The 26,838-nt window shown below is 45.8% G+C and overlaps 1 protein-coding gene across 2 annotated transcripts in view; it reads left to right on the forward strand.

The window, feature by feature from the left end:
- LOC138453366 (elongin-A-like) overlaps positions 1–26,838 on the forward strand; it is a 1,511,245-nt gene that overhangs the window by 1,237,935 nt on the left and 246,472 nt on the right. For both annotated transcript variants that reach the window (XM_069606133.1, XM_069606134.1), the window contains one exon: positions 6,471–6,594. In XM_069606133.1, coding sequence (XP_069462234.1) covers positions 6,471–6,594 — 124 coding nt within the window. The remainder of the gene's footprint in view (positions 1–6,470; positions 6,595–26,838) is intronic.

Below are 26,838 nucleotides of genomic sequence, written 5' to 3' on the forward strand. Positions count from 1 at the left end.
CAGGAAAATGCTCCTCTTCTCTTTCTAGCCATTATTGTCTAGGATGTGTGGCAAACTGAAACCAACAAAGTGATGGGTGGAAGATTTTGAATTAATCTGAACCACTGGTATTGCTCTGGGCAACCTTCCACACCACCGGTTTTTGTCTGTCTGTGCCATTGCAAAAGGATTCCAGCCATATGCGAATCAGTCAGGTACTGGCACCAATGGGAGCAGCCCTGCCCAAACTGCTATGTCAGTCCCCTCTGCACAGAAACACAAACTATCCCAGACATGTTTCGGCCTTGTTGGGCCTCCTCAGTGAGGTGCATCTTCGCTCCCTATGGTGTAGCGAGCAAGGGACCCACATATGGGCATACCCTCTCTAACATAGGGAGACAAACCGATTTGTGGCATCCACGACAAGGAGTGGGACCAGGTACCCTTTGGGTTTGATCTCTTGGTCTGCAGAGAGAAGAGGGACCTCCTAGAGGAGTTCTATGAAGAGACTGAGGACATCCAAGTGCTGGCCTCGGATCCACAGGATGCCAGTGGTCTAGACACGTCCCCTGAGCCTGACCCTATTCCAGCCCCTACTCCCGGTAATCCTCAAGTTTCTTTTTGCATGCTAATGGGCAAAGGTGGCAGATACTTTGGGGCGCACAGCTCCATCCAGGCCAAAGATTCAATTTGAGTTAATGGCCATCCTGGGGGAGGGTCCCAAGAGGGAAAGATTAGTACCCTTTAATGTGGCAGTAAATGCCCCCTTACTGGAGATATCCGAGAGGCATGCATCTGCAGTTGACCGGTAGCTGGCAAGGAAGCATCGTTCTGACCCAGCCTTTCTATCCACTCATGCCTCCACGGAGAGCTTGGTGGTTCAGGCTGTGACTGCTAAAATGAAGTCTTCCACCTTTCCTCTGCTTTCATCTAAAAGGGTGAGTAAGAGACTGGATGTCTGGGGAAATAAGGGGTTTGCGTTTGGCAGCCTCATCCTTCGTGTAGTAAACGCATCTTGCACCCTGGCAAAATTCTTTCAGCCTGTGATCTACTGTGGCTAATGCGGCAGAACATATCCCTGAGGGAGACATGTGTCATGATGCCTACCCCCGGGCATCCAGATTGAGTCCATCAGCCCCGGGAGCAGGCATCCAGATACCTATTAAAACCCCAGCAGCCCCGGCTGGGGGCTGTTTGGGTTCAGTCCTGGCGCCAGAGGCGCCAGGTTCATAGACATTACTTACCTCATGCAGACCATGCTGCAAATGAGTCCAAGCCAACGCGAGGCCTGGATGGGACTATTTTATTACAGGGACTATTTTTTACTCGGGTGTGGTTCTGGGGAACTTCTTACCTGGAACTACTTTGGAGGCTATTTAAACCACGCCCGAACAGCAGCACACGCTTTGCGTTATTCTAAATTCTGCAGCATAACGCTCACCGTGCCTGCAAGTCGGCATCCAGTCTTCTGCCACGCTCCCGCCTCGAATCCAGAGCTCCTAGAAAAAGGGGAAAGAAGGAGAAAAGGTTAGATCACGGACATTATTTTAATTCCTTACCTGATTCCGGACCCAGCACGTCTCCGAGCCTGAAAGGACATTACTTCAGCTTGCATCGCCAGCAGCAGCGTTGCGTCATACTCGCCAGTCCACAGCATGTTTCGACTTGGCGCTGCCTCCATCATTTTCTTCGGCGAACTCCAGCACCTGGGGGAAAACAAAAGGAATAACGAGGTGAGCCGAGAGAGAGCCGACAAATACAATCACTTTTACCACCATAGGCTTATCTGATTTACCACTGGAGGCCTTACCCTTTAATACGCCACATCTTCTTATGCTGCACTTATAAAGGGAGAGAAAACAACAAGTTAAACTCATGCAACTTTTACCGGACAGTGTTGGGTAATAGACTCTTACCTGAACGCCATCAGCAGCCTCCAGACAATATTTTTAGCTGCAATTCAACAAGGGAATGGAACAAGAGTGAACATCAGACATATTGAACTCTTTGAACTTTATAAACCCCAGAGTCAATATTCCTCCGGAACTCCTCCAGTACCTTCAAACCATTGAAGTAACTGGTATCTACGCGCCCCTGCATGCCACGCAGGATGGAGAGCTCATCATTTAAAAACATAAGGTGAGGTTACTAAAAGGGGATATCGGAGGTGACTAGTGGGGAGAACTAGAACAGTGGGGAGGGGCCATCACTAAAATCCACGGGTGGCTAAATCCCTTTCTCCACTTGCAGGAGAATACTTCTACGGGTCAAGCAGACAAGATTAGGCGGGCCAGTCCAGACTGTCATCTCTGCACTACGCATCACGTTGGTGGAGACCGCAGCTGTCCGGGTCTGATCGACGCGCCTGTGGGAACCAGTTGAGCGTAACAACATGAGAAATCTTGTCTATGGTTACAGATGGCAGGGGAGCTTCCGGCCAGATTCTGCAGTTGGGACTGTATACTGCCGACTGTGTGGGCAAATCTATGGCCACAAGTACAGTGCTTCGACATTCAGCTTTGCGCATTATGTCCAGGATAAACTTCTGAACATGTCCTTTGATGGCCAAAACCGTTTTGGAGTGAAAGCTGATGCTGCCCTCCAAATGTTCCAGGCATCAAAGGTCACAGTGAAGTCGTTGGGCCTAGTCGTACAGCAAACCTCCGCAGCTTCGGCAAGAGGTCCTATGCTCTGCGGGGTCGAGACAAGACTGCCCAGGGCAGGTACTTCTCAAGGAGTAGAGGTGCCCCCAGAATGGGAACAACTGCGCCCACTGTCCCCTCAGCACCACATGGAGCAAAACCTCTGTGAGGTCTTCTGTCGCGGTTCTCCTGGGGGTAGGTGGGACCTTCCCTGTTCAGTGCATAATGGTTCAAGAGCACGTCTGATGCTTAGGCCTTACAGGTCGTTCCAAAGGGTTACTCTCTCACTTCCCCTTTCGTGCTATGTCCTCCAGACCATTGCCTTTGCACTATCACCATGCCTCCGAATCCCATCCTCTTAGAGGAGGACCGTTGGCTTCTCTCAAAAAGTACTATAGAACTGGTATAGCTCTCAGAACAAGGCAACGGTTGGTATTCCACCTATTTTCCTGTGCCGAAGGAGGGCAGGGCTTTGCGTCCCATACTAGATATGAGGCTGTTGAGTTTGTTCATGCAACAAATTCAAGTCCCAGTCTCTTATTTATTGCAGCGGTCTTGGACACTTGCCTGGTCAGGGCATTCCCGCCCAAGGACTGAATAGCGAACATCCTTCATATGGTTATTGTCCTCTGATCTCCTGCATCGTAGTGGTCCTGGAGGCGATGCTCCGCATGAGATCGCTTCAGTGGCTCCTCTGGTGTCAATGGTCGCAGTTTCATGGCCACATGTCTGACTTTCCACAGGTTTCAGACCAGGTGAATCAGGATCTTGCGCAGTGGGCCATGAGACTACTTGCTGAGACCTTTTTGGCCAACAGTGGTCACAGATGCAGCTCTGACAGGTTGTGACTGGTAGGGGCACTGACTTGTCGGAACTAACAGTGAGTTGACTGTGGTCTCCCTCTGAGTCTTGCGAACACATCAATTTGTTGGAATTGATGGAGATCAGGCTTATCCTGGTCACCTTCCTCCCCTCTTTAAAAAGCAAGACTGCTGATTCTGATGGGAACTACCTCAACAAACGAGGTCATATGGGGTCCTAGCCTCTATGCAGCGAAGCAATGCGACTGGTTCTGGGCTCTGGGGAATGGTGTCTCTATGATGGCAGTTCCTCCCGCCGGAAGAGCGAATGTAGCAGTGGATGCCTTGAGCAGACAGACTTTGGCCTCCTGTGAATAGGAGATCTGCCAGGAAGTTCTGGAGGAGATATTCCCATTTTGTGGAATTCCTCAAGTGGACCTCTTTGCTTCCAGTGTGAACAAGAAGTGCAAGGAGTTCTACTCCAGGGAATTTCCTTGTTCCGAGGCTCTGGGGAACGTGCTGATGGTGTGGACATTCAACCTCACTCATGCGTTCCCATCTAACCCTGTCATTCCGCTAGTTCTCAGGAGATTGTGGCAGTTCGGAACCATGTTGATCCTGAGCGCCCCGGACTTGGCCCAGAGGACATGGTATCTAGAGTTTCTGGACATGCCCATCTTCCATTATTGGCGTCTTCCGAGGAGAGTAGACTTGCTCTCCCAATCAGAGGGGTGGATTCTCCACCCGAACCTCAACAGCCTGAACCTTTATGCTTGGCAACTGAGAGGCTGAGATACAAGGAGTGGGACTTGTCAGACAATGTCATTGATGTGCTCCTTTCAGCTCAAAGACCCGTTGCAAAGTCTATTGATGCCTGCAGATGGTGTAACTTTTCAGCTTGGTGTTGCTAGACGGATCTGGACCCTTTATCCTGTGCGTTATACCCTGTTCAGAAGTGTTTGCTGTCCTTGGCCCAAGTGGGCCTGCAGATTGGCACGGTTAAGGGATACCTTGCTGGTATTTTGGTTTTCAAGAGGTCCCCAGAACAGGGCTTGCTCTTCACAAATTTCAGTTATGCAGTTCTTCTAGGGTTTGTGTAACCAGTTTCCTTAATGCCAATTTGTAGTTCCGGTGTGGGATATAAATGAAGGTTTAATATTCCATATGAGAGCCAAGATTGAGCCCCTTCAGTCCTGTTCTATTAGATTGCTTAGATTTTCAGCAATGCCATCCCTTTCACAAGACTGGTGAGCTCCATGCGTTATCTGTTAAACCTCTTTATTTCGTTTTCTCCAAAGAGAAGATCACTGAGAGTGAGACCATCTTTTCTTCCAAAAGTAGTCTCGGATTTTCATCTCTCGCAAATAATCCATCTTCCTGTGTTCCCCCCTCTCCCCCATTCTCATACTTCTAAGGTAGAGGAGCGATTCCTACCAGCTGGGCCAAATTTGAGGCCCTCAGCTACTACGTGTCTCACACGAGAGAGGCTAGGTAAGATGGCCAGCTTTTTCATTGGTTCGGCTGGTGCTCGTGCTGGCAGGGCTGTGACCAAACAGACCCAGTCAAGGTGGTTCATTATTTGCCTCTTGGAATGGTATGATCTGGCTGGGAAGGATGTGCCTGAGGATCTGGGTGCTCATTCTACCCGAGGAGTGGCTGCCAACTCTGCCCTGCAGAGGGGACTCCCAGCCCTGGACCTCTGCCTGGCGGTAACATGGGCATCTCTGCACAAGTTTAAGCATTTCCACTTGAATTCCATAGGGATTTCCACTAGAGTCTTCTGGTTTAAGTGGTGTCCTTTCTCACCTCATCCAGATTTTTTTACTGCTTTTGGAGTCCATCATAGATCAGGAATCTGTGAGCAACAAATGACTACCTCAATATTGTTCTTTCTGATGGATGTTCCTCCTATGGATTCCTCATCGCCCTCCCTAACTGCCCCTCTTGGCAGATAGTACACCAATAGTGCTATGGTCCCTCTGCGTCAGAGTGCTATGGGAAACAGGGTGAAATGAAGGTTAAGGGGCGCCGTGCTTCAATATATACTAGCCCTGACGTACTGCCCGGAGCAGGGCGTGTAGATGCATCGGACTGAGCCGATGCAGAGTCGCACTGTGCCCCCTGGCAGCGCTGAAGAACAGGTGCACTGTGGACAGGATCTCATAGATGAGGAATTCGTAGGAGGAACATCTATTGGAAATAACATTACCGAGAGGTAAGTAATATGTTCTTTGGTAGTGCTTTGCTCAGAGTTGCTTTCCTAGCCGTTTGTAGATGGGTGTGGGGGGGGGAATAAAGTTGCAGATGCAAAGGTTTCCCTATGTTTTACTTTTATTTTCTATATTTGTATTCCATGGGAATTACAGGTAAGCAAATGTTTGCGGGTCTACACAAGCCCTTACTGAATTTGAACTGGTCTGCTGAAAATTAAGTTATACCTAGAAACACATGTGAACAAGCGCGTTGTAAATGACTAATCGTATCATACCGCCCTGTGTTGTCATTGCTTTCCTAGCCTTTGCACTGATGTAATGCAAACATGTAGAAGTTGTGTTAAATGGAACGTTGTCCACCAGATGGAGAAAAAAATACATCTTCGTTCGACTAATAACCCTGTATTAGAAACATCAAAAGATTTGGGGACTGTTATCCTTTCGTTAGTTGCATTTACAGAAGAAATTAACACTAGCATGGCATTTTATTGACCTTTTCTGCCACTTTTTTTGGGTTCCCTCAAACAAGACCTTGCTTTACCATCATCCTTTGGAAAAAGAATGCAGATTTGTCTGGGACATCTATGGCAGCAAAGTTTTGATCGTTTGAATGTCGACAGAACAAATGTCACGAAAAGGTCACATCAGTGTGGTGTAATCTTTAGCCGCTAAGAGTTTAAAAGGATCATGACCTCTTAAAAATCAAACGTGCCATTTTGAGTTTCTCATTTATGTATCTATAAAAGCTGCAAAATCAGTAGTATCCGTGAGCACATCCAAATATTTAAATGATTGTTTAAATCTAAATAATTTAGCAGAATTTCTTATGTGCTTAGGACGGCAGGTCAAACTGGCGTATGTGCACTGTGTAGCAAAACCACCTCGAAGCATCCGACGGCGGCAGGAGATATTCGGGACTGCAGGGCCTATTGCTCAACCTCATCCCATCGATCGATTAAAGTGAGTAGGTAACCATGATAAATTAATCACGCTTGGTATTATGGCTTGAGTGCATGTTCTGACACACAATTTGTTCACAAACCCTAGCAGACACTTGCATTGTGTATTTGACTAACCATATACTTAAATGTCCATTTGCCATTCACTGTGATATAGGGTGAAGTTGGGATTGGAACCAAAATAAATGTCCACTAAATTGATTTTGTGGGATAGGCTTTTGTGAATGGCTTCTGGTATGTTGTGCTTTGTAAATTCCTGAAGAAAATGTGGAGTAGCATGGATTGCATTATTTACTCGGTGTGCTTCACCTGAACCAACAACGTTGGTGCAACTTTAACCTTAAACTGGTTTTGGCCGTTCAGCCCTTTTAGGTATAACCTATTAAGTTATTAGTTCACATGTCAGTGCACTGAACTTGTCTATTTCGCTCTGTTGAGGAGCTGTGCACCAGAAGATGAGCAAGTGTTTTGTGATTGGTGACCCTAGACCATTAGGTGGCAGGTAGCAAAGCTTTTTCCAGATTCCAGAAGAAAACAGTTGAGTAAATATTAACAAAACATTCCTCATAAAAAAGAAAATTTGAACTCTGAATTCTTGTGATACATTTTGTGATTACATTTGTTGATTTTTTTTTTTTTTTTAGCGGGTTGGGAGGATGGTCAAAGCTTTAGAAGGGGATCCAAAAACATCTATTTTTCATGCATTTCCAAACATGGAAAGCTGTTCTCTCCCCTACAACCAGGACAGCTGGACACATATGCACCAAACTTTTGCATGGAGCATCATCTGGTCGAGAAAATCTACCTTTCCTTGTTTGGAGCAAATCTGTCAAGCAATTTATCTTTAATATGACCAGAACTGGCCAAAATGCTGATTGGTATATCTGGATTCTCCCAAAAAGTTTGCAGACCCGCAGGTGTCGCGTACAGCAAACGCAGTGATTGGTTTTGATCCGGTCACTTTCAGAGAAGTGTTGTTCCACAGCAGTGTGGGAGACAAAACTCAAGTTGACAGGGATACCCCTGTAACAGTCAGTCCTCCCACCCTCACGCTTCAACAGGCTTTTATGCCATTGTAATCGCATAGGATTCAATACAAATTGACTGGACGTTTCAACTATCTCATAGTGCGCTGTATTTCATCTTAAACTTGGTACCCAAGAACAAGTCCATAGTTAGGGGGTAGATAAACTTGCAGCTGGTTAATGGGTGTAACATGATTGGCTTTAAAGCTTGTCCTTGGTGACTAGCAGAAGTAACAAGGCATTATCAATATGTACCCTCCATAAACACAAGCATGGAAGTAGTCTAATTGTACGAATAATGCACAATATAAAAAATGCAATAATTATTTTCTTTCGCCTTATCCTGCATCCATTTGAGACACTAATTTCAGGCCATTGTGATTTTTATAAGAAGTCTCTGAGTTTATATGGTATATTTCAAATACTGTTTGTGTTCCTCTTCTGAGACTTATTCCAAAAGGGCTCTCGCACAATTAAAACATGCAGAATCACCATTTCTAAATAGCAGTCATTATTCCGTTTAGAGTATTCTTTAGCTGTTTTAGTTAGCATAATTTTCCCCCTCAATCTTTACCGATTTTATGAGAAGACATTCACAGTACATCACTACCAGGACTGCACATACAAATTGGAGACCATGTACTAAGAAATCTCAAAGATCCTATCGCCAGCAGGAGAGTGAACAGCTTGCTGTATGAGAAACCTGCACCACCATCCAAGGGAACCGCTGCCATTGGGAGACCAGAGTCAATGTCACAGGGACAGTGTGCACAGAGTCAGATATGTTCTGGATGAAGGCATTCTGCCAGGTTGCCTGTTAAGTGTTTGCTTTGCATCCAGGGGTGAGCACCAGCGTCTGTGTGTTTCACAAGAAGTGTTAAAAGCCCTTACAATCACAACCTAGAAGAAAGCACCTGCCCATCTTATCTTCTGGCCGTTTGTGCCATAGTTTTCCCATGTTTTTTATGGGAGGAAATGTTCATATACCCCTCTCGCGCACACTACTCTTTTTCCCCCATCCTCACACTTTCCCAAAAATAATTTTTAAATGTTCTCTAACCGACCCCTCCCCAAAAAACAACACACTGACAAATCTGACAAACCGCAGCGGCCAGGTGGGTGGATACCGAATGAAAGTGATGTAACAATTCAATTAGTTTCAGTGAGTGTTCATGCACTCAGCAAAGTGCAGCACCTCAGTGTTTCAATGGTTCGGCCAGTGGCATAAATCCCAACAAGAATTAAGAATAAGTGGGCTAACCGTAGGTAGAGGTAGTAATTAGGATGGATTAGTGACAGATTGAGGATCTTGCTGACTTCTTGCACTATATGGAAATGGTGCATGTGCACCAAGATGAGAATTCCAATAACCAACAAACACTCCTTTCCCAATGTTGTATGTAGGGCTGTAGAAATGGTGTGAGCACAGGAGCTGTTACTTCTTCCAGTAATGTTCCGTGCCTTTTTCTACAAGCATAGTGAAAGCAGCCAGATTGTGTGCTGTCTTCAACAAACGCTTTGTTCAAAACACAAAATGCAAACAAATTACTGTCAGCAGCGATGGTGGAGGTTGTTCCTGTGCATGGCTGTTGTGCAGCAGTGAAGTTCAGATGATTACTTTGTTCAGCAGTGCATTAATTCATTGGAGATGAGGCAAGAACATGAGTTGAAGTTTGAGTTGCTGCTGGGATTTGGACAGTATCTGCAGAAGTTGAATAAGGAAAAGATGCCCCTGCTGCTGGGATTTGGACAGTGTGAAATTGCTAGGACCTGGGAGCTATTTAACTCCTGATTATAACTTAAATGAATCTAGTAAACTTGACCGAAGCAGCTATCGGGGGCTACTTCCGACTCCTCAGGCCCACTTGAGCCATACAAACAGAACTACCTGGCATTAACTCTGTGTGTTTGGGCTGTTTCCAAAGGAGCATTCAGACACTTGACATTTAAAGGACAATTGGTCAAATATAATGGACAAAAGGGTATACTGTCCATCACATGTAGAAGTTGGATTTGCAGCACACTGTACTGCTTTGTACTAGCTCCTCATTACACAGAGGTAGCACCTGCTGTTGCATGCCTGATACCCAGTAGCTGCTTTTGTCTCCTGTTGATAATCCTTATTTCAATCCTTGGGATCAGGTGGAGAAGTTGATCCAACCATGGATGAGCGAGTTAGTGTAGCTATACTAGCACGTGGGGTTGGTGGCAAGGCTTCTGGAGCTGAAGGTTGTGACACTAGTACTTCTGGCACTGGCAGAATCTTCTTGTATATGGAGGCATGCATCCATGATGAATATCCCTGTCACTTGACAATGGTCTTCGTGGTAAGGAGAACTTTGTGGGCCACGTCACCTGGCCAAGATTGCAAACTTCCTATGATGCATAAGGTTATAACTTCAATCGCATGTATTTACCCAGTGGCAGGGATGTCTCATGTACTTCAGGCAAATGCTGCTAGACATGAAAGTATACAGAGTTGACAGCCTTCACCAGAGCTTGTTTAAAGTTCTGTTGTCTTCTTCTAGATGGAGATTCCGTTTTACACAAAGCTTGTGCTGGGGCAGTAGCCAGAAGCATAGGTCTCCCTGTGCGGTTTTCATGCGGAATCCATGCTTATGATTGACAATGTTGCAAATATGAAGCAGAACAAGGGCAGTGCATTGGCCACCTAAGGCCAATCTGAAAAAGTGTCCAGGATTTCATTTTGAAATTGCCATTTTTGGCATTTTACAATACTGCTGAACTGTGGGTGATGGGCACAGTGTAGTTGGGTGTTATTTGGAGCCTTGCAGAGGTCTATAAGATCAAAAAGAGAAATATATTTAATCTGTAACATTTTTGCCACTGTAATGTGTCTGCTTTTCTTGGGGGTGGGTAGAGCAATACGTCTCTACCCACTTTAAAAATAGCATTCAGCACAACAACCAAAACGTTTGACAATTGGTGAGCTCTAAATGTTTATTTTGGAACACAGAGCCATAAAACTGCACAATGCGTTACAGTGACATCAAAACAGGAACAATTTATAAATCCATGTATTGCAAGACTCACACAGAAAAGTTTATGGTTTTGTGGAAACACCCTATTGTTAAACGCAATAAAATTACACTTGGCACAGAAACATAAATCAGCAATTTAGTTTGTCACATGAGCAGGTTAAGAACAACATTTTGCATGTTTCCCTTTATACCGTATTCCCTTATTCTGGTAGTCATGACAATAAATGTCTCTTTGCCCATGCCCTCCTTAAATAGCAAGCAAACGCAAAAGCCACCTTCAGCTCCAAATATGCCAATAGCAATGTAAAAGCTTGATTATAACATCTTCGATCACTGTCTGTCAAGACCATCAATAATGGCGCATTCCTGATATCGGCATACACAGGATGACAAAGTGCACCAATGTCTCTTGCCTCACATAGACAATGTCTCCCGCGGTTGGATCGTGTCTCCATTCGGAAGTCACTGCCTTCAATGTTCATATATTGGACCTTGCCTTACTGAAGAGAATCCTATGCTGTAAATCGGTAGCTAATGACGTGTACCTAGCAGCACCTGTAGATAAATCTTTGCAAAAGAACAGAATGCCTTGCAAAATGTTGCATTTAAAGTTAAATGAGCTGCAGCCTGCCCATGGTATCTGAAAATGACACTTGCGAGGAAATGTGCAATGTTAGCAGTCCATCTACAACAGGAGTGTTTGTCCAATGAACGGACAAGGCCCAAACGTCAATGTTTCTAGTTACCAGAAAGTATCTAGCAACCTTTTATTAAATGGAAATACAGTTCAATCTGGGATGAAAAGCACAGTATTTCACAGCAGAGCCAAAATGAGGCCTAATGGTGTATTTATGTCCTTACTGGATCACAAATCAGCATTATATAAGATACCCAAAAATAGAATGTTGACTAGTTTGATTGCAAAGAAAATATTCTATTGTGCTGTTTAAAGTGACAATTAGTGGGGAAATATGGGGAATAAAATGACTTTTAAAGCCTGCATTTGGGAATAAAGCCATCAACAGGGCCTGAACAGCCAAGTGGCATTCCTCCGCCAACAACTGCAGGAGTGGGTATGGCTTGCTCCAAAGAAATGAACTCCGGCCCGGAGGATGGGCCATAATAACTTTGACACACTCTGAAATTCGCCAAAGGAGCAAATGTTTTGCTTTGTTTTCAACTATAGACCTTGCAGTGAAAGACCAAAGCCATAGACTGCACAGCGTCTGCAGCTACTGCTATATTTCTGGTATATAAATGCACAGAGTTGATTCTAGGCAGCGGTCTGCTCTTGAAATTATCTGATCTCCCCATCAACTAGTTCTTCCAGGTAGAAGGAAATTTGGCCTTGGGACACTGCGTCTGGCTCAAGTGATAAAGTGGATTTCTCTGAATCCAACTTTCCCTCCATTTATGCCCCCCAAACATTTAGCTTTTTGTTACAGTATCCTGACCTGACTTTTGCCAATGGAGCACAGCCTTCAGCTGCACTCCACTGCGCTCTCGCTCATTGTAACTGGAAAATTGACACGTCTTTCAGGCTGTCAGTCCTGAGAAACTGTTTCTCTTATGTTTTTTCGACTTTGTTGCCACTATTGGTAACCGTTTGTTATTGCGGAAAGTACATTACTGTACCGTGCAATCGGGTCCTTGTGTCTTCTGGCCCTAGTCCTCTAAGGATTTTGTGGTGATTGTACAGTGTGCCTAGGAACAGAATGGTGGCAGCAGAAGCTTTCCTTTGTGTTTTTACAACTTTTTACAGAGCAATACCATGTTTACCGCATTTGGCTCATGACTGTGGCTAGTGTCCATCACGCCTGTGCCACAAGGTCTTTTGTCTGTTCCTTTGGCCCTTTCATACTTTGGCCTTCCCCCTAGTTTTTGTGATGTAAGATATTTCGGCATGCAGTTGCCCATAAAAGCTGCTTCTTTCGCAGGCGCCTGCAGGTCACATGTGTGGCTACTCAGGAAATTGGCTGGGACTATCTGGTCCCAATCTACACTAATGGTGGCAGGATGTCTGGTGTGCACAAGACCAGGAAGACCCCTGTGGGCAGTGATTGCACCACTGCTGGTTTGAATGAGTGGAGAAGATCTTCTCATTGGCTGACCGGGTGCCAGCACTTGCCAGACTTTTTTTTTATGAGGAGGCGTTCTGAATGCAGACCAGCAGATCAGCAACAGGTCCGAACCAACCTGACAGCGGAGCAAAGTATTTGGAAGAGCCGAGCAGAACCAAAGACTATCCTGGGACGTGTGTAAGGTTTGCAACCTGAGCCCGCTGTTGTCCCGGTAGAACCGTGCTTTGCGCTTTATCTCAGAAGACCTGCAAAGGGGCTTTGAACCTTTGGAGTGGTGGGAATAATCACTCTTGATGCCTCTTGGTTGCCCTGCAAAGCAGCTTGTTCAGAAGTGTCCCTGGGCCATCCAGTGGACTGTCCAGCTCAACACTTGGACACTGTGCAGGAGCGTTGGCGTGTCGAATTGGCTTGCAACATGGGGGAACTGTAACTTGCACTTCCACCAAATTTTTTTCCCAGCTGCTTTGGGCTGCAAGAGAGAAGGCTGCGTCAGATGGCGAGAGTTGGATGCCCCTGCGTCACTGTGCTACAGTGACAGTTGCTGAAGGTGATTTTCCCGCTTTATTTCTTGTGCCCTGAGAAATGCTGCATCACTGTTTCCTTTGTTAATCACCCAAATCGAGAGTTGCAGCTCCTGTTGCAAACCAGACCTGCCTGTGCACTTTGAAGCCAATTCGAGGGTGGGAAATTGAACCTCTGACAACCCATAACAGACCTGCCAGTTTTGAACCACAACCGAGCTAAGGGCAGTGAGTACTGAAGTCACTTACCGGTGGCCCCTTGTTCATCCATAACGCTTTTACGCATAGGGGATCCCTTGTGGTTCTCCTTGGCTTGGGTAGCCTCCGCTTCCTAAAGTCCTTCGACAGTTGGGTATGGCTTTGTTCATCGCCTGAGATCCCCCTCCTCACTCTTGGAACACGTTTTCACCCTTCAGAATTCCATCCCTAACTTTGCCAGTTTCCTAAAAAGGTACTTTGTTTTTTTTATGTATGACCAAGCACTTTAACTCGTGCATCGAACATAAGGCTTCATAAGGCTGGACTTCTAAAGTTAGGGTTTTCACTTCTGAAGTTTGTCTATGCTCTGAAAGTTATTTGCCCTTTCTTTTAGAGGTATTGATGGAGTTATTAACGTAACCGCATTGACTCTAGTGATTGTATATATTTTACATACTGTGTTGCTTGTCTGGTATTTTACTATTGCTTTTCACTATTCATTTGTGTTGTTTCTTGGGCCTAATAGTATATTTTGGTATACTTCTGCCTAATGGTAATTATTGCTATTTCACTGTGTGTACTCATTGAAGACCTCCGATCACCCCGACTCCTCCTGAGATTTATCCTGGACTGCTCTCCAATCTACCATGAATTGTTTATTTGTATAGCACCTATACACAATGTGTTTCAAAGCGCTTCAAGGAGGAAGGGATCATGGGAAAATAGTTACATTCTTACAGGTCGTTGAAACAAATTGGAATGTGAGGAAAAAAAACGATCATATCATAACAGATAGTACAAGTGCATGAAACAATGAAAGAGAAGTGGGGAATGAAAAAAAGGAGACAATACTAGCAGTAACATTACTATGCCTGGCGGCAATTGTTGCAGTGCAAGAATGACAAGAGCAGGGCGAGTAGGTGAGGTGTGGGGTAGACGAGAGAGGGGAAGAGGAGAGGAACAAAACAAGTGACCATCTTAAAGGGTCGGCGACTGAATAAGGTAGTGCTGGGGAGGGAGAGCGAGGAGAGGACAAGGATAGGAGGGGGACAGACGAGCTATTATCAGAGGTCAAGGGACAGTGATAAGAGTAAGTGCTTTGGTAAAGGAAAAGTGAAAAGGGGGGGAAGGGGAAGAAAAGATGGGTGCAAAAGGCAAGCAACTACAATTACTATGCCTGAAGGCAATTGAGGTAGTGCTGACTTACACAGGACAAAGGGTGGGAGAGGAGGGAAGCTGCTGCAAAGGACAGGCGGCTACAATTACTATGCCTGATGACAATTGGGGTAGTGCCTGAGTTTAACAGAAGGAGGTGATGGAGGGAATGGGATGAGAGAGGGGGAGGGGAGAGAGGGAGGATGGGCTAAGGATGAAAGATTAAGCAGGGGGAAGGGAGGAGGCAAGAGTCAAGTAAGGAAGGTAAGGGGTAAGAGGGAGGGGAACTAGGGGACAATTCGGGGCACACAGGTGGACGCGGGGGTTAGGGGGGTCACACCGGGGGTAGGGGGGCATATAGGTGGACACGGGGGTCACAGGTGGACACGGGCAAGAAGGGGCACACAGGTGGACACGGGGCAAGGGGGGCGCACAGGTAGACACGGGGGCAAGGGAAGTACACAGGTGGACACGGGGGCAAGGGAGGCACACAGGTGGACACTGAGGGGAAGGGGGCACACAGGTGGACACAGGTGCAAGGGGGCACACAGGTGGACACAGGGGCAAGGGGGGGCAAACAGGTGGACAAGGGGGCACAAATACTCACGGGGGCGTCCCTGCTGCGTACCATGGTGGACAGGGGTAGACGGGGCCTTGTTGTGGGCCTTGGTTAGTGTGCCGGCTCCCACCTCCCGGTTGCTCTGATTGGCATATTTAGGTCAATATAACCAATGGGAGGGGGGAGCACGGCCACACCAGGCATCTCACTTTGGTGTAGATAGAAAACGACCATCTTGGAAGGGCAAAGCATGTGAGGCACCACTATCCAGCCACAGTGCAGGAAAAAGAAAAACACAAGCAGTGGGTAATAAACAAGAAGTAGATTGCTCTTCACGCAATCCTCGGGCCTCAGGCAATTTAAATTTCATTATTGGCAGTTCTGATGCAAAATCCACCAAAGCAGCACGAAGCGTGCTGTAATTGCTGGGTTTACCAGCTGATGTGCGCTGATCAGGCAATGGTAGAGTATGTCGGAATGAGGACACAGGCCTCCGAGTGCTGTAGGCAGGCAGAATGGAGGAAGGCCTTGTTCTGGGCCTTGGTTAGTGTGCCGGGCCCCGCCTCCCAGTTGCTCTGATTGGCCTATCTAGGTCAATGTAATCAATGGGAGGGGGAAGCAAGGCCACACCAGGCATCTCACTTTGGTGCAGACAGAAAACAGCCATCTTGGAAGGGCCAAGCATGTGAGGCACCACAATCAAGCCACAGTGCAGGAAAACGAAAAACCCAAGCAGTGGGTAATAAACAAGAAGTAGATTGATCTTCACGCAATCCTCGGGCCTCAGGCAATTTAAAATTCATTATTGGCAGTTCTAATGCAAAATCCGCAACAGCAGCACGAAGCGTGCTGTAATTGCTGGCCTTACCAGCTGATGATTTGCACTGATCAGGAAAATGCTTGCAGGCAACGGTAGAGTATGTCGGAGCGAGGACAGCAGGACTCCGAGTGAGCCAGGCAGAATTGGTCTGGCTATCTTCCCCGAGGATCAAAATTGGGATTGTTGACCAGGAGCAAAAAGCAGGTCCTGGGTATCCGGCATAACCAGTTAAGCAGGAACTACCTCTGGGGAACTAGGAGCCTAGGACAGACTGTTCAGCTAATCTAACTTTGCACAAAATGCAAACGCTAACATTTTGTCTATTTCATGTCTTCCAATATGCTCTAAATGTCCCTTAGGTGTTTTCCTTATTGTCCTTTATATACATCCCCAAACATACATAGTTAATATCACAAAGCTAGTTTTGTATGGCACCACTTGCCCCAAAAGTAGCTCCTGGTAGCTGTTGGTTTCAAGCTAACTAAATAGCTCCCAGCTACTGGCAATTTCGAACCCTGCTTCCCAGAAGTGTCCCCTGTTTCACTAACCAGGGTGACCTAAACATGTGCCTATCAGGCCAGAGTTCAGAATTAGATTCTAACAGGCAGAGCTATAGGAATCTGTAGCTTTGAGAAACTAAACCTCAAATGTGTGCCATGGCAAACGGCGTTCTCGGCCGTCATAAATGACCCCCTCTTTGCTTCAAAGGAACCAACCGTATATGTTCTGTTACCAGGCAGAGGAACTGGAGATGCCATTTAATATTTTGTCAGTAGGAAAAAAATGATTGTGAATTTTACATTTTGAATCACAATATTGCTTGGAACCTTTGACGGTCCTAGAGACTTATTTTTGTTTTGTTTAATGTTGAGTGTAAAAAGCTCCATCAGCTTAATGTTAAACAATATATTTCCACATTGTTAATTATGTAAATGAGGCAACTAGGTATGTTCACACAGTAACCTTGTATGCCAGTTATTCATATATCCTAGCATTCTTGCTGGCGAACCTGTTTTTCTGAGGTAAAAAAGGTTTGTGTGAATGTATCGGTAAGTAAAAAGGCAAAATTTGTAACACATACATCCCGTGTCATGCTGAGCTCAGACTTGATCATTTAAATCCCCTGAGAGCAATCTGGTGAACTGATTAGAAGTAACAGGATCTTACATGAGGAACATGGTGTTTTAGACAATTATAATTGTTTAATGTAGAATTTTCCAAGATGACCTCACATCAAGTGGGAGGGAAACTAGGTGTTGGAAGTTACTTAATTAAACACACTCTTCATTAAAATGCCCAACACGCGTGGAGGGGGATGGTTTAGTGTGATGTCACTTTTGGAACACTGCCCAATCATATACATTTACCAATTGGATTAGATATGTTAAACACACCTTAAGGGAGTGGTTTTGGATCTATACAAATCCAAACCCTTAGATTCTGGAGGTACATTCACTTGTTCACTCACTGGGCTGGACTGAAAGGAGAATTGTCAACAGAAAGTAGAATGGAACAGATTGCTTTCTACCCATTTTGGTTACTAGCAGTACACTGCAAAAGAGGTCTGCCGGCAGTCAATGTCCCAGGTTGTCATGGCCACTTTTCTCCAGGATCACAAGAGTGGTACCATCAAGTGAAGGGAGCAGATGGCATCATGAGTCACGCACATCCCTTTGGGACATTTATACATGGGGGGGGGGGGGGCTGGTTGGACACAGTCCTGGCACCAGGCTCATGGAAGGATTTAAACAGAACATTTCCATTATCGGCAGAAGTGCTTAGAATGAGCAGGAACTCTTTTATTATGAGCAAGAATACTCTCAAGAACTCTAATTTGTGTAACTAGTCCGGGTGTGGTCTCCATCTTCATCTGCATCTTCTAACTTCTAGGAGTGGCAGGATGTGGCATGCATAACTTTGCTAAGGGGGCGTGGCCTTAAGAGCTCAGCTATAAAAGCCAGCCCAACCCCAAGGCACATGCTTCACGTTATTCTGCACCTCCGTGCAGCGTAACGCTCACCCTCGCCTGGGATTTATCTTACCTGTAGTTATCCTGCCATTTACATCCATGCTTGTCACTGGAGAATCCTGCTCTTACCTGAACGCTTCCGCCTGGCACCGCGGCTCACCTGCAAACCTCTCAGAACGCAGACAGCATCATCCAGGCACCGCGGCACGACACACTCCATCCGAACTCTCAGCACCTGCAAAGAAAAGGCAAAAGACAAGGTTAGACACTTAACAGACATTACGTTAAGGGCTCGCTGTCATTAAAACCTTGCGCCTACCCTAAAGTCATCACTCACCTGCTGCTGAACATTGCGGTGACATCCATCTTCCGCTCAGCCGCGTTCCTCACCTCCACGCCGTTGTTAGGCCGCATTTCCGCCCATTTGGGAGAAAAAAGAGAAACTTTATTCAGTGCAAAACAACCACATTGAGAGCAATAACATCAAGACATTGAGAGGGAAAAGACAAAGACATTGAAAGAAACAGAAAGAGGGGAAAAGACGAGAGACATTGAGAGAAAGCAGAAAGAGGAACTGTGTCGCAGCCGGACTGGACTAGTACTCGGGAATCAGTGAAGGAACTATATTCCACCAACAAACGCCCCTGCCAGAAGTAGCAGGACGGAGAGCTCATCATTCACATTAATCAGGTGAGCCTTATGGGCCGGTACGTGCCCACAGAAATCGCACCTTGGGTCGAATGGGTTGGGAGATACCACAGTCATCTACCAGCGCATTCACGTTTTCCCAGATCCACGCAGAAGCAGTGCCACCAATTGTCGCCGCCCATAGCTGATCTGTAGGGGATGAAACCAGAAGGGTGAACTCTAACACCAGGGAGGCCTGCAACCGTGCCCCAACGCCTCTGCAGAGACCAGGTGAGCGTAACAGAACTTGAAGCCTCAACTCTCTGCCTGCGCGTCATGGAAACTTCTGAGACAGATCTGTTGACCCAACTGAAGAACATGCCTCAAGACAAGAGACCAGTGCATTAAGGCGGGATCTTATCGTAACTCGGGAGAGGACCGATGATAGAGCAAGGCAGGTGCTGCAGGCACAATCAGGACAGGTTTCCTTGCCTGGGATAAGCCACGCTGCTCCGCCACAACAATCCACACCGGTACAGGTAGTCCTTGCAGGGGCAGTGCCCTTAGCCCTGCCCAAACGCTTCGCCATATTCATGAACAAATGTCGTCTACTTTTCTTATGCAGGCCGGCAGCCTTCCCCAATGATCAAGCCAAAGTGACATTTGTGCTTTCATATCTAGGGGGTAATGCGGTAGACTGGTCAATACCATTAGTAACCCAAGATGATCCTCTGCTTCGGAACTTTGGGGATTTCCAACACGAAATGGAGAAATTGTTTGCCCGACATGCTCAGGGACAAGCTCTGGACAACAAACTGCTGTCACTTAGACAGAGAAATCAAGATCTATTAACCTACATTGCATCTTTCAATCGTCTTGTAGCTCGAACCAACTGGCCAGAAGAGAAAAGAACTACGCTTTTATCGAGGGCTACGTGGGGAACTTAAGGATGTGTTGGCGCAAGTTGTAAACCCACCTGAGGTGTGTGCAGACTACATAGACCTCACAGTGCAACATGACCATAGGCTGCACAATAGGAAAATGGATCGAGCCAGATCAGAAGGGGGGACCATTTTTGTGCGACCCCACGAGACCCACACCAAAACACATGAACACTTGGAACCAATGCAAATCGGTGGGTTACACAGTCTGCTAACCAAGGCAAAAAGAGAAAAAAGAAGACAATTTTGTCTATATTGTCGGAAAGCAGGCCATTTCCTCCAAGACTGCCCAGTGAAACCTCCCAAGAAAATGGTTGGGGCAACCGATAAAAACGATGATGATGAAGAAGAAGAAACACCAGACTCGGGGAAACTCCAACGCCCGACGAGCGTAGGGGTCCACTCGTCGAGCGAGAAAAAGGAATGCTCACAGACCTCACATTTAGTCCTTCCGGTACTTTTGGTAAATCACAAACGGCTGTCAAAAATACAGGCCTTGGAGGCATACATTGATGGTGGGGCAGTAGGAAACTACGTTGACCAAGATCTGGCAACACGGATAGGCCTTCCTCTTCAACAAAAGCAGAAATCGGAAAATGTCATGGCAGTGGATGGATCTCAGTTATCATCCGGCCCGGTGACACAATGCACTGAGAAAGCTAAGCTTCTGTTGCAGGATGGACACCAAGAAGACATCTTTGATCTCATCGGTGCTCCTCAGTTCCAGATGATATTGGGGATGCCCTGGCTAGAGACCCATAATCCTAAGGTTGACTGACGAAAACGAGTCCTGACCTTTCCTCAAGACTGCGCCGACACATGTTACACCAAAGACGTCATCAACCAAAGACCCAAGAAGAGTATCATGCTGGGCCTTACTGGCACATTACCACCTGAATATCCCTGTTAACAGGATGTCTTCCAAAGAAAACAAGCTAACATTTGCCCCCGCACAGACCCTACAATTGCCAAATAGACCTCGTACCTGGAGCCCAAATTCCCAGCAGCTGGATTTACGCCTTAACAGAAAACACCTTAAAACTTACCTGGATCAGTATCTGGCAAATGGTTTTATCCGCCCATCTAAATCTCCTGCCTCCTCGTCCCTCTTCTTCATGCCTAAGAAGGAGGGGGACTTGAGAACCTGTATTGACTACATAGCGATCAACCAGATTACCGTAAAAAGCCACTATCCCTTGCCACTTATACCCGAGCTCCTGGATCAAGTGAAACACGCTCAGATTTACACCAAGTTGGATTTGCGAGGGGCCTACCACCTTGTAAGAGTAAAGAAAGGAGACAAATGGAAGACGGCCTTTCGCACAAAGTATGGCCTCTTCGAATACCAAGTCATGCCTTTTGGGTTAGCCAACGCCCCTGCTGCGTTTCAATTCTTTATGAATGATGTACTCAGTTATTGGACATTTGCTCACTAGTCTACATAGATGACATTCTCATCTGCTCCAATTCCAAGGAAGAACATGTCAGTCATGTCCGAGCAGTTTGGAAAAGCTTCGACAACACCAATTATATGCCAAGCTGGAAAAATGTTTCTTCTATGTGACCGAAGTCGGATTTATTGGTTTCATGGGAGTGCATATGGACACACGGAAAGTTGACGCAATCCTCCAGTGGCCCTCACCAACTTCCACGAAAGGAGTACAAAGTGTGCTCGGCTTTGCTAATTTCTACTGTCGATTCATTCCTGGGTTCTCGCAAATTGTTCATCCGATCACTTCATCGCTGAGGAAGAACAAGAAATTCCATTGGTCCACAGAAGCTGAAACTAGCGTTTACCACAGCACTGGTCCTTCGACACCCCCGTGCAGACCTACCATACCTAGTAGAAACCGACGCTTCAAACATAGCCATGGGAACAGTGTTATCCCAAAGGGACCCGGAAACTGGACAGTTACATCCCGTCGCATTCCGGTCTTGCAAATTCTCGGCTCCCGAACTGAACTACGCAATCACGGATAAGGAACTACTGGCAATCAAAGCTGTATTTAAGGCATGGAGACATTATCTCCTTGGGGCACGGCACACAGTCCCAGTCATCATGGATCACAGTAACTTACAATATTTAAAGACTGCTAAAGCGCAATCCTCACGCCTACTTCGTTGGGCACTCGTTTTTGCAGACTACGATTTTATCATTACCTATAGACCTGCGGAATGGAAAAGCAGATGCATTATCACGCATGAGTGAGGAAAAAGACCCCTTTACAGCATCCAATCCCGTGGCCATCATTCCTGAAGAACGAATTCAAACCACAATTGCGGTTACCACATGTGTAGATGACTTAAAAAACAGTTTACAGTCACAGATGACTCCGGTTAAACAGGAATGGCTTTTAAAGGGAGACCGGTACACCATTGAGAACAATTTACCATATTTCGAAGGACGGTTATATATCCAGGACAAGAAACTGCAAACTAAAATCATCGCAAACTACCATGATTTCTTAGTGGAAGGACATCCTGGAACAGGCAAGACACAGGCTAAGGTAAAGCAAAACTATTGGTGGCCCACTTGGAGGAAAGAAGTTGCCTGATTTGTTACAACCTGTGGTGTTTGTGCCCAGCACAAATCTCGGAAGCAAAACCCTGCTGGGTTACTACGTCCGTTAATGATTCCACCAGCACCTTGGCATACAATATCAATGGACTTTATCACGGATCTTCCTCCCTGCAATGGTTACAACACCATCTTAGTCATCGTAGATTTATTCTAGAAGATGGCCCATTTCATCCCGCTGAAAGGACTTCCAACTGCATCCACTCTCGCCACTGTGTTCTTGGAACAAATTGTCCGGTTACATGGATTTCCATCAATCTTGATATCTGATCGTGGGACACAATTTGTTTCTGCCTTTTGGAGAAGGTGTTGTGCGATTGCCAAAATCGACCTCCGGCTGTCCACTAGCCACCACCCTCAAACCGATGGACTAACCGCCACACCAATCGGGCGCTAGAACAATGTTTAAGATGTATGCTTCAGCACTCCAAAAACTCCTGGAAAAACATACTTTCGATAGCCGAGTATGCCTACAACAATTCAGTTCTTAAAAGCAATGGACAAACCCCATTCTATACTCTACATGGGAGACACCCACAGACATCAGTGTTTGATCCACCCGACACGTTGGAAATGCCAGCAATAAAAACCTTACACAAATCCATCGTTCAAGTTCTTGAAGAAGCAACAGAACAATTGAACAAGGCCAAAAAGAGACAAAAACTGTTTGCTGACCGGCACCGAAAAGAAGCTCCCAATTACCAGATTGGAGATAGTCTGGTTAGCATCCAGACACATACCTTTGAAAGGACCACAAGCCTTCCGTCCCAGATATCTGGGCCCCTATACTATCAAAGCGATAATCAACGCTAGCGCCATGAAATTGGAGTTAACTTCGCACATGAAAATCTACTCAGTATTCTTGAACCCATGAAACCAAATACACAGATTGATTCTCCGCCAGAGCCCGAATTACTAAATGGGGAACCCAAATACGAAGTTAAGTCTATCTTGGATTCCAAGGTGGTTCGATACAAACTGTATTACCTAGTAGACTGGAAAGGATACGGACCTCAAGACCAAACCTGGGAAGCCAGCGAATATGTTCATGCCCCTCGATTGGTCAGGCAATTCCATCCTAATAACCCATCAGGCAAGGGCCGAGTGGAGGATCACCGTTGAGAGGGGCCTTGAGGGGGAGTGCTGTCCTAGCCACTTGCCCAGGATCAAAAGAATGGTACCATCAAGTGGAGGGAGCAGGGGGCATCATGGGTCACGCACGTCCCTTTTGGACATTTATACATGGGGTCCTGGTTGGACACAGTCCTGGCGCCAGGCTCATGGAAGGATTTAAACAGAACATTTCCATTATGGGCAGAAGTGCTTAGAATGAACCGGAACTCTTTTATTATGAGCAAAAATATTCTCAAGAACTCTAATTTGTGTAACTAGTCCGGGTGTGGTCTCCATCTGCATCTGCACGTGCATCTTCTAACTTCTAGGAGTGGCAGGGTGTGGCATGCAGAACTTTGCTAAGGGGGCGTGGCCTTAAGAGTTCCACTATAAAAGCCAGCCCAGTCCCAAGGCACACGCTTTGCGTTATTCTGCACCTCTGTGCAGCGTATCGCTCACCGTCGCCTGGGATTCATCTTACCTGGAGTTATCCTGCCATCTGCATCCATGCTTGTCACTGGAGAATCCTGCTCTTACCTGAACGCTTCCTCCTGGCACCGCGGCTCACCTGCAAACATCTCAGAGTGCAGACATCTTCCTCCTGGCACCGTGGCTCACCTGCAAACATCTCGGAGCGCAGACATCTTCCTCCTGGCACCGTGGCTCACCTGCAAACATCTCGGAGCGCAGACAGCTTCTTCCTGACAACGCGGATTAAACGGCAAACAGCCCGGAATGCAGACAGCATCATCCAGGCACTGCGGCACGACGCACCCCATCCGAACTCAAAAGACAAGGTTAGACACTTAACAGACATTACGTTAAGGGCTCGCTGTCATTAAAAGCTTGTGCCTTTCCTAAAGCCATCACTCACCTGCTGCTGAATATTGTGGTCACATCCATCTTCCGCTCAGCCGCGTTCCGCGCCTCCACAGCCGTTGTTAGGCCGCATTTCCACCTATTTGGGAGAAAACTCAGAGAAACGTTATTCAGTGCAAAACAACCACATTGAGAGCAATAACATCAAGACATTGAGGGGGAAAAGACAAAAGACATTGAGAGAAAGCAGAAAGAGGAACTTAGTCGCAGCCGGACTGGACTAGTACTCGGGGAATCATTGAAGGAACTAGATTCCACCAACAAGCGCCCCTGCCAGAGGTAGCAGGACGGAGAGCTCATCATTCACATTAATCAGGTGAGCCTTAGGGGCCGGTACATGCCCACAGAAATCGCACCTTGGGTCGAAGGGTTTGGGAGATACCACAGTCATCTACCAGCGCATTCACATTTTTCCATATCCACGCAGGAGCAGTGCCACCAATTGTCGCCTTCCATAGCTGATCCGCAAGGGACGAAACCAGAAGGGGGAGATCTAACACTAGGGAGGGCTGAAACCGTGCCCCAACGCCTCCGCAGAGACCAGGTGAGCCTAACGCAGGTCTTCTAAAGTGGAAAAGGCAACAGGCCCAGTACAGAAAGAGGAAAGACCAGCTGTGGATGGAAGGACCCCATCTTGGTTGCGGTTGCCCACCCAAACTATCCTTCAGAGGATGCCCACCTGATCTGGGTGGCAGCCAAAGAAATTCCTTAGCAAGTATCATATTAAGGGGAAATCGTTCTGATTAGAGCGATACTGGAAAGGGGAATAGATAAATAATGGCCCTTTTGTTATTAATGAGGGGGCTGTGTATGTACATTGGCTAGACATAGTGAGAAATGTATAGGGCCTTTGTTGTGTATACTGTGAGATCTGCCTCTTCTGTGCAATAATCAAACACACCAGAAGTAATCTGGGAGCCAAAAGGATATCGCAAAGTGTGTGGAACTAGAAGAATTATGTAAATTGATGGCATTTCCTGGTTACATCACCAACAGAGCTCTGTTACTTGTGCTTGAACATTCAAGACAAATGGGAAAGTGTAATTAACTGCAGTGTCCGGTCAAATATTCGAAAACAAAGGGTCGAATGACCTTTTGTTCGAAAGTAAAAGGATTGTAAAAAAGGTTCGAATTTATTTTAATTTATTTATATATTTTTTTCATTTGGAATGTTAACGTTTTTTATAAAAAGAAAACGGGGGGGCTGGGGGGGGGAACCCCCATACAAAAAAAATTAGAACCTTTTTTTCGGTCCTTTGTTGAGAAAGCCATTCGAGCCTTTTGTTTTAGAAACTTTGACTGTGAACCATTAACTGCTACCTATTTTTCCATTTTTTAGTTAGCCATTGAAAATGAGAAGGGTACACTTTTATAAAAAGAAACACCATTGAAGGGAATCTATCAAACAAGCATGTTAAACATACATTTTCTCTTAACGAGCGATTTATATGCAAGAATGATAAGTAGCAGGTATTTCAGTTGGGTTTTCTGAAATGTCCATTGAGAAAGGGGTGAGGTATCTAGTTTCAAAAAAGGGGAAGTTGAGAGACTTGACTTTTTTAATTCAATTTTGTTTTATCAAATGAAAGCTTTTTCTCTAGTCTTCATTTTTCAATCCATAATGTATGGGCCAAATGTAAAGGTGGTGATGTGTATGTGTGTTTACAAAAGTGTATTCAAGTCAATGTAGCATAGAAAAGTGATTTGACTAGTGTATTGAACTTTCTTCGTCGAAGTTGGAATTTCATAGCTGCATAATTGGTTTAGTTAAATTGATTCGATTATTTGTTTATTAATAAATCTACCTTGTGCGCAACTCTGTGTGTTTCATGTCCTGAAAGGTGAGGGGGCTGTAGGGAATCAATATTGTTAAATTAGGGGTCATAGGTTCATGAAAAGAACTTTATTTAATACATGAATTGTGCAGCCTGATTTGGTGTAGGTGGAAAATGTGCTTGATTAAAACATCCTATATATTCTCAAAGGAGTGCGAGGCAAGTTAAATCTAGCTAGAGTTCTTTCGGCCAATCTACCCTTGCATTAGTCAAAAAGTACTTAATCTTGGGTTTCAATATGTGCTTAGGCATTTCCAGATTGTCAAAACACACACACATACCCACTGTTAGCAGATTAGATCTAATAAAAGCAAGCCAAACTGTTGTGTACAGCAGGTTCATAACTAAAGCTTTCATCAAATTCCATTCTTTTCCTGTCCAAAGGGCAGACCAAAATAGAGCACGATAAATCACCAAAATAGTGAGGGAGTCATCAAAACTCATAAACTGATGCTTGCTTGGCTACTGTCTGTTCTACATACACTCCTACAAATTCTCTACTTTTGTAATGGTCTAATTCCACATAACCTAAACTCTGAAACCCATATTACCCCCATGGATTGCTTTACCCCTATATATCACTGGCATATGGTCAGCTGGTTATGGCTGGATAGTTTTGCATATCTAACGACACCCTCAACACCTTCCTGATTTTAACGGCTAATTTGACAATATGATTGTTCCAAGTTAGCCTTCCTTTGAATCCAAGTCCCAGGTAGTCAAAATTACCGCACACAGTGAGTCAGTCATCATTCATACAGATTGGAGGGAATCTCTTTTTTGAGCCAGACATACACATAACCTATACTACAATTAACTGTTAAGCCCCCATATATCATGAGTATTCATTAACCAATAACTGGAGTGACTTCAGAGTTCTAGCTAAAAGTACTGCATCATCTCCATAGCTTAAGACGGACAACCTCTGACTCCCACATCTTG

This window comes from Ambystoma mexicanum, chromosome 4p (genome assembly GCF_040938575.1).
Source record: "Ambystoma mexicanum isolate Mex_15411 chromosome 4p, UKY_AmexF1_1, whole genome shotgun sequence".
Lineage (NCBI taxonomy): Eukaryota > Metazoa > Chordata > Amphibia > Caudata > Ambystomatidae > Ambystoma > Ambystoma mexicanum.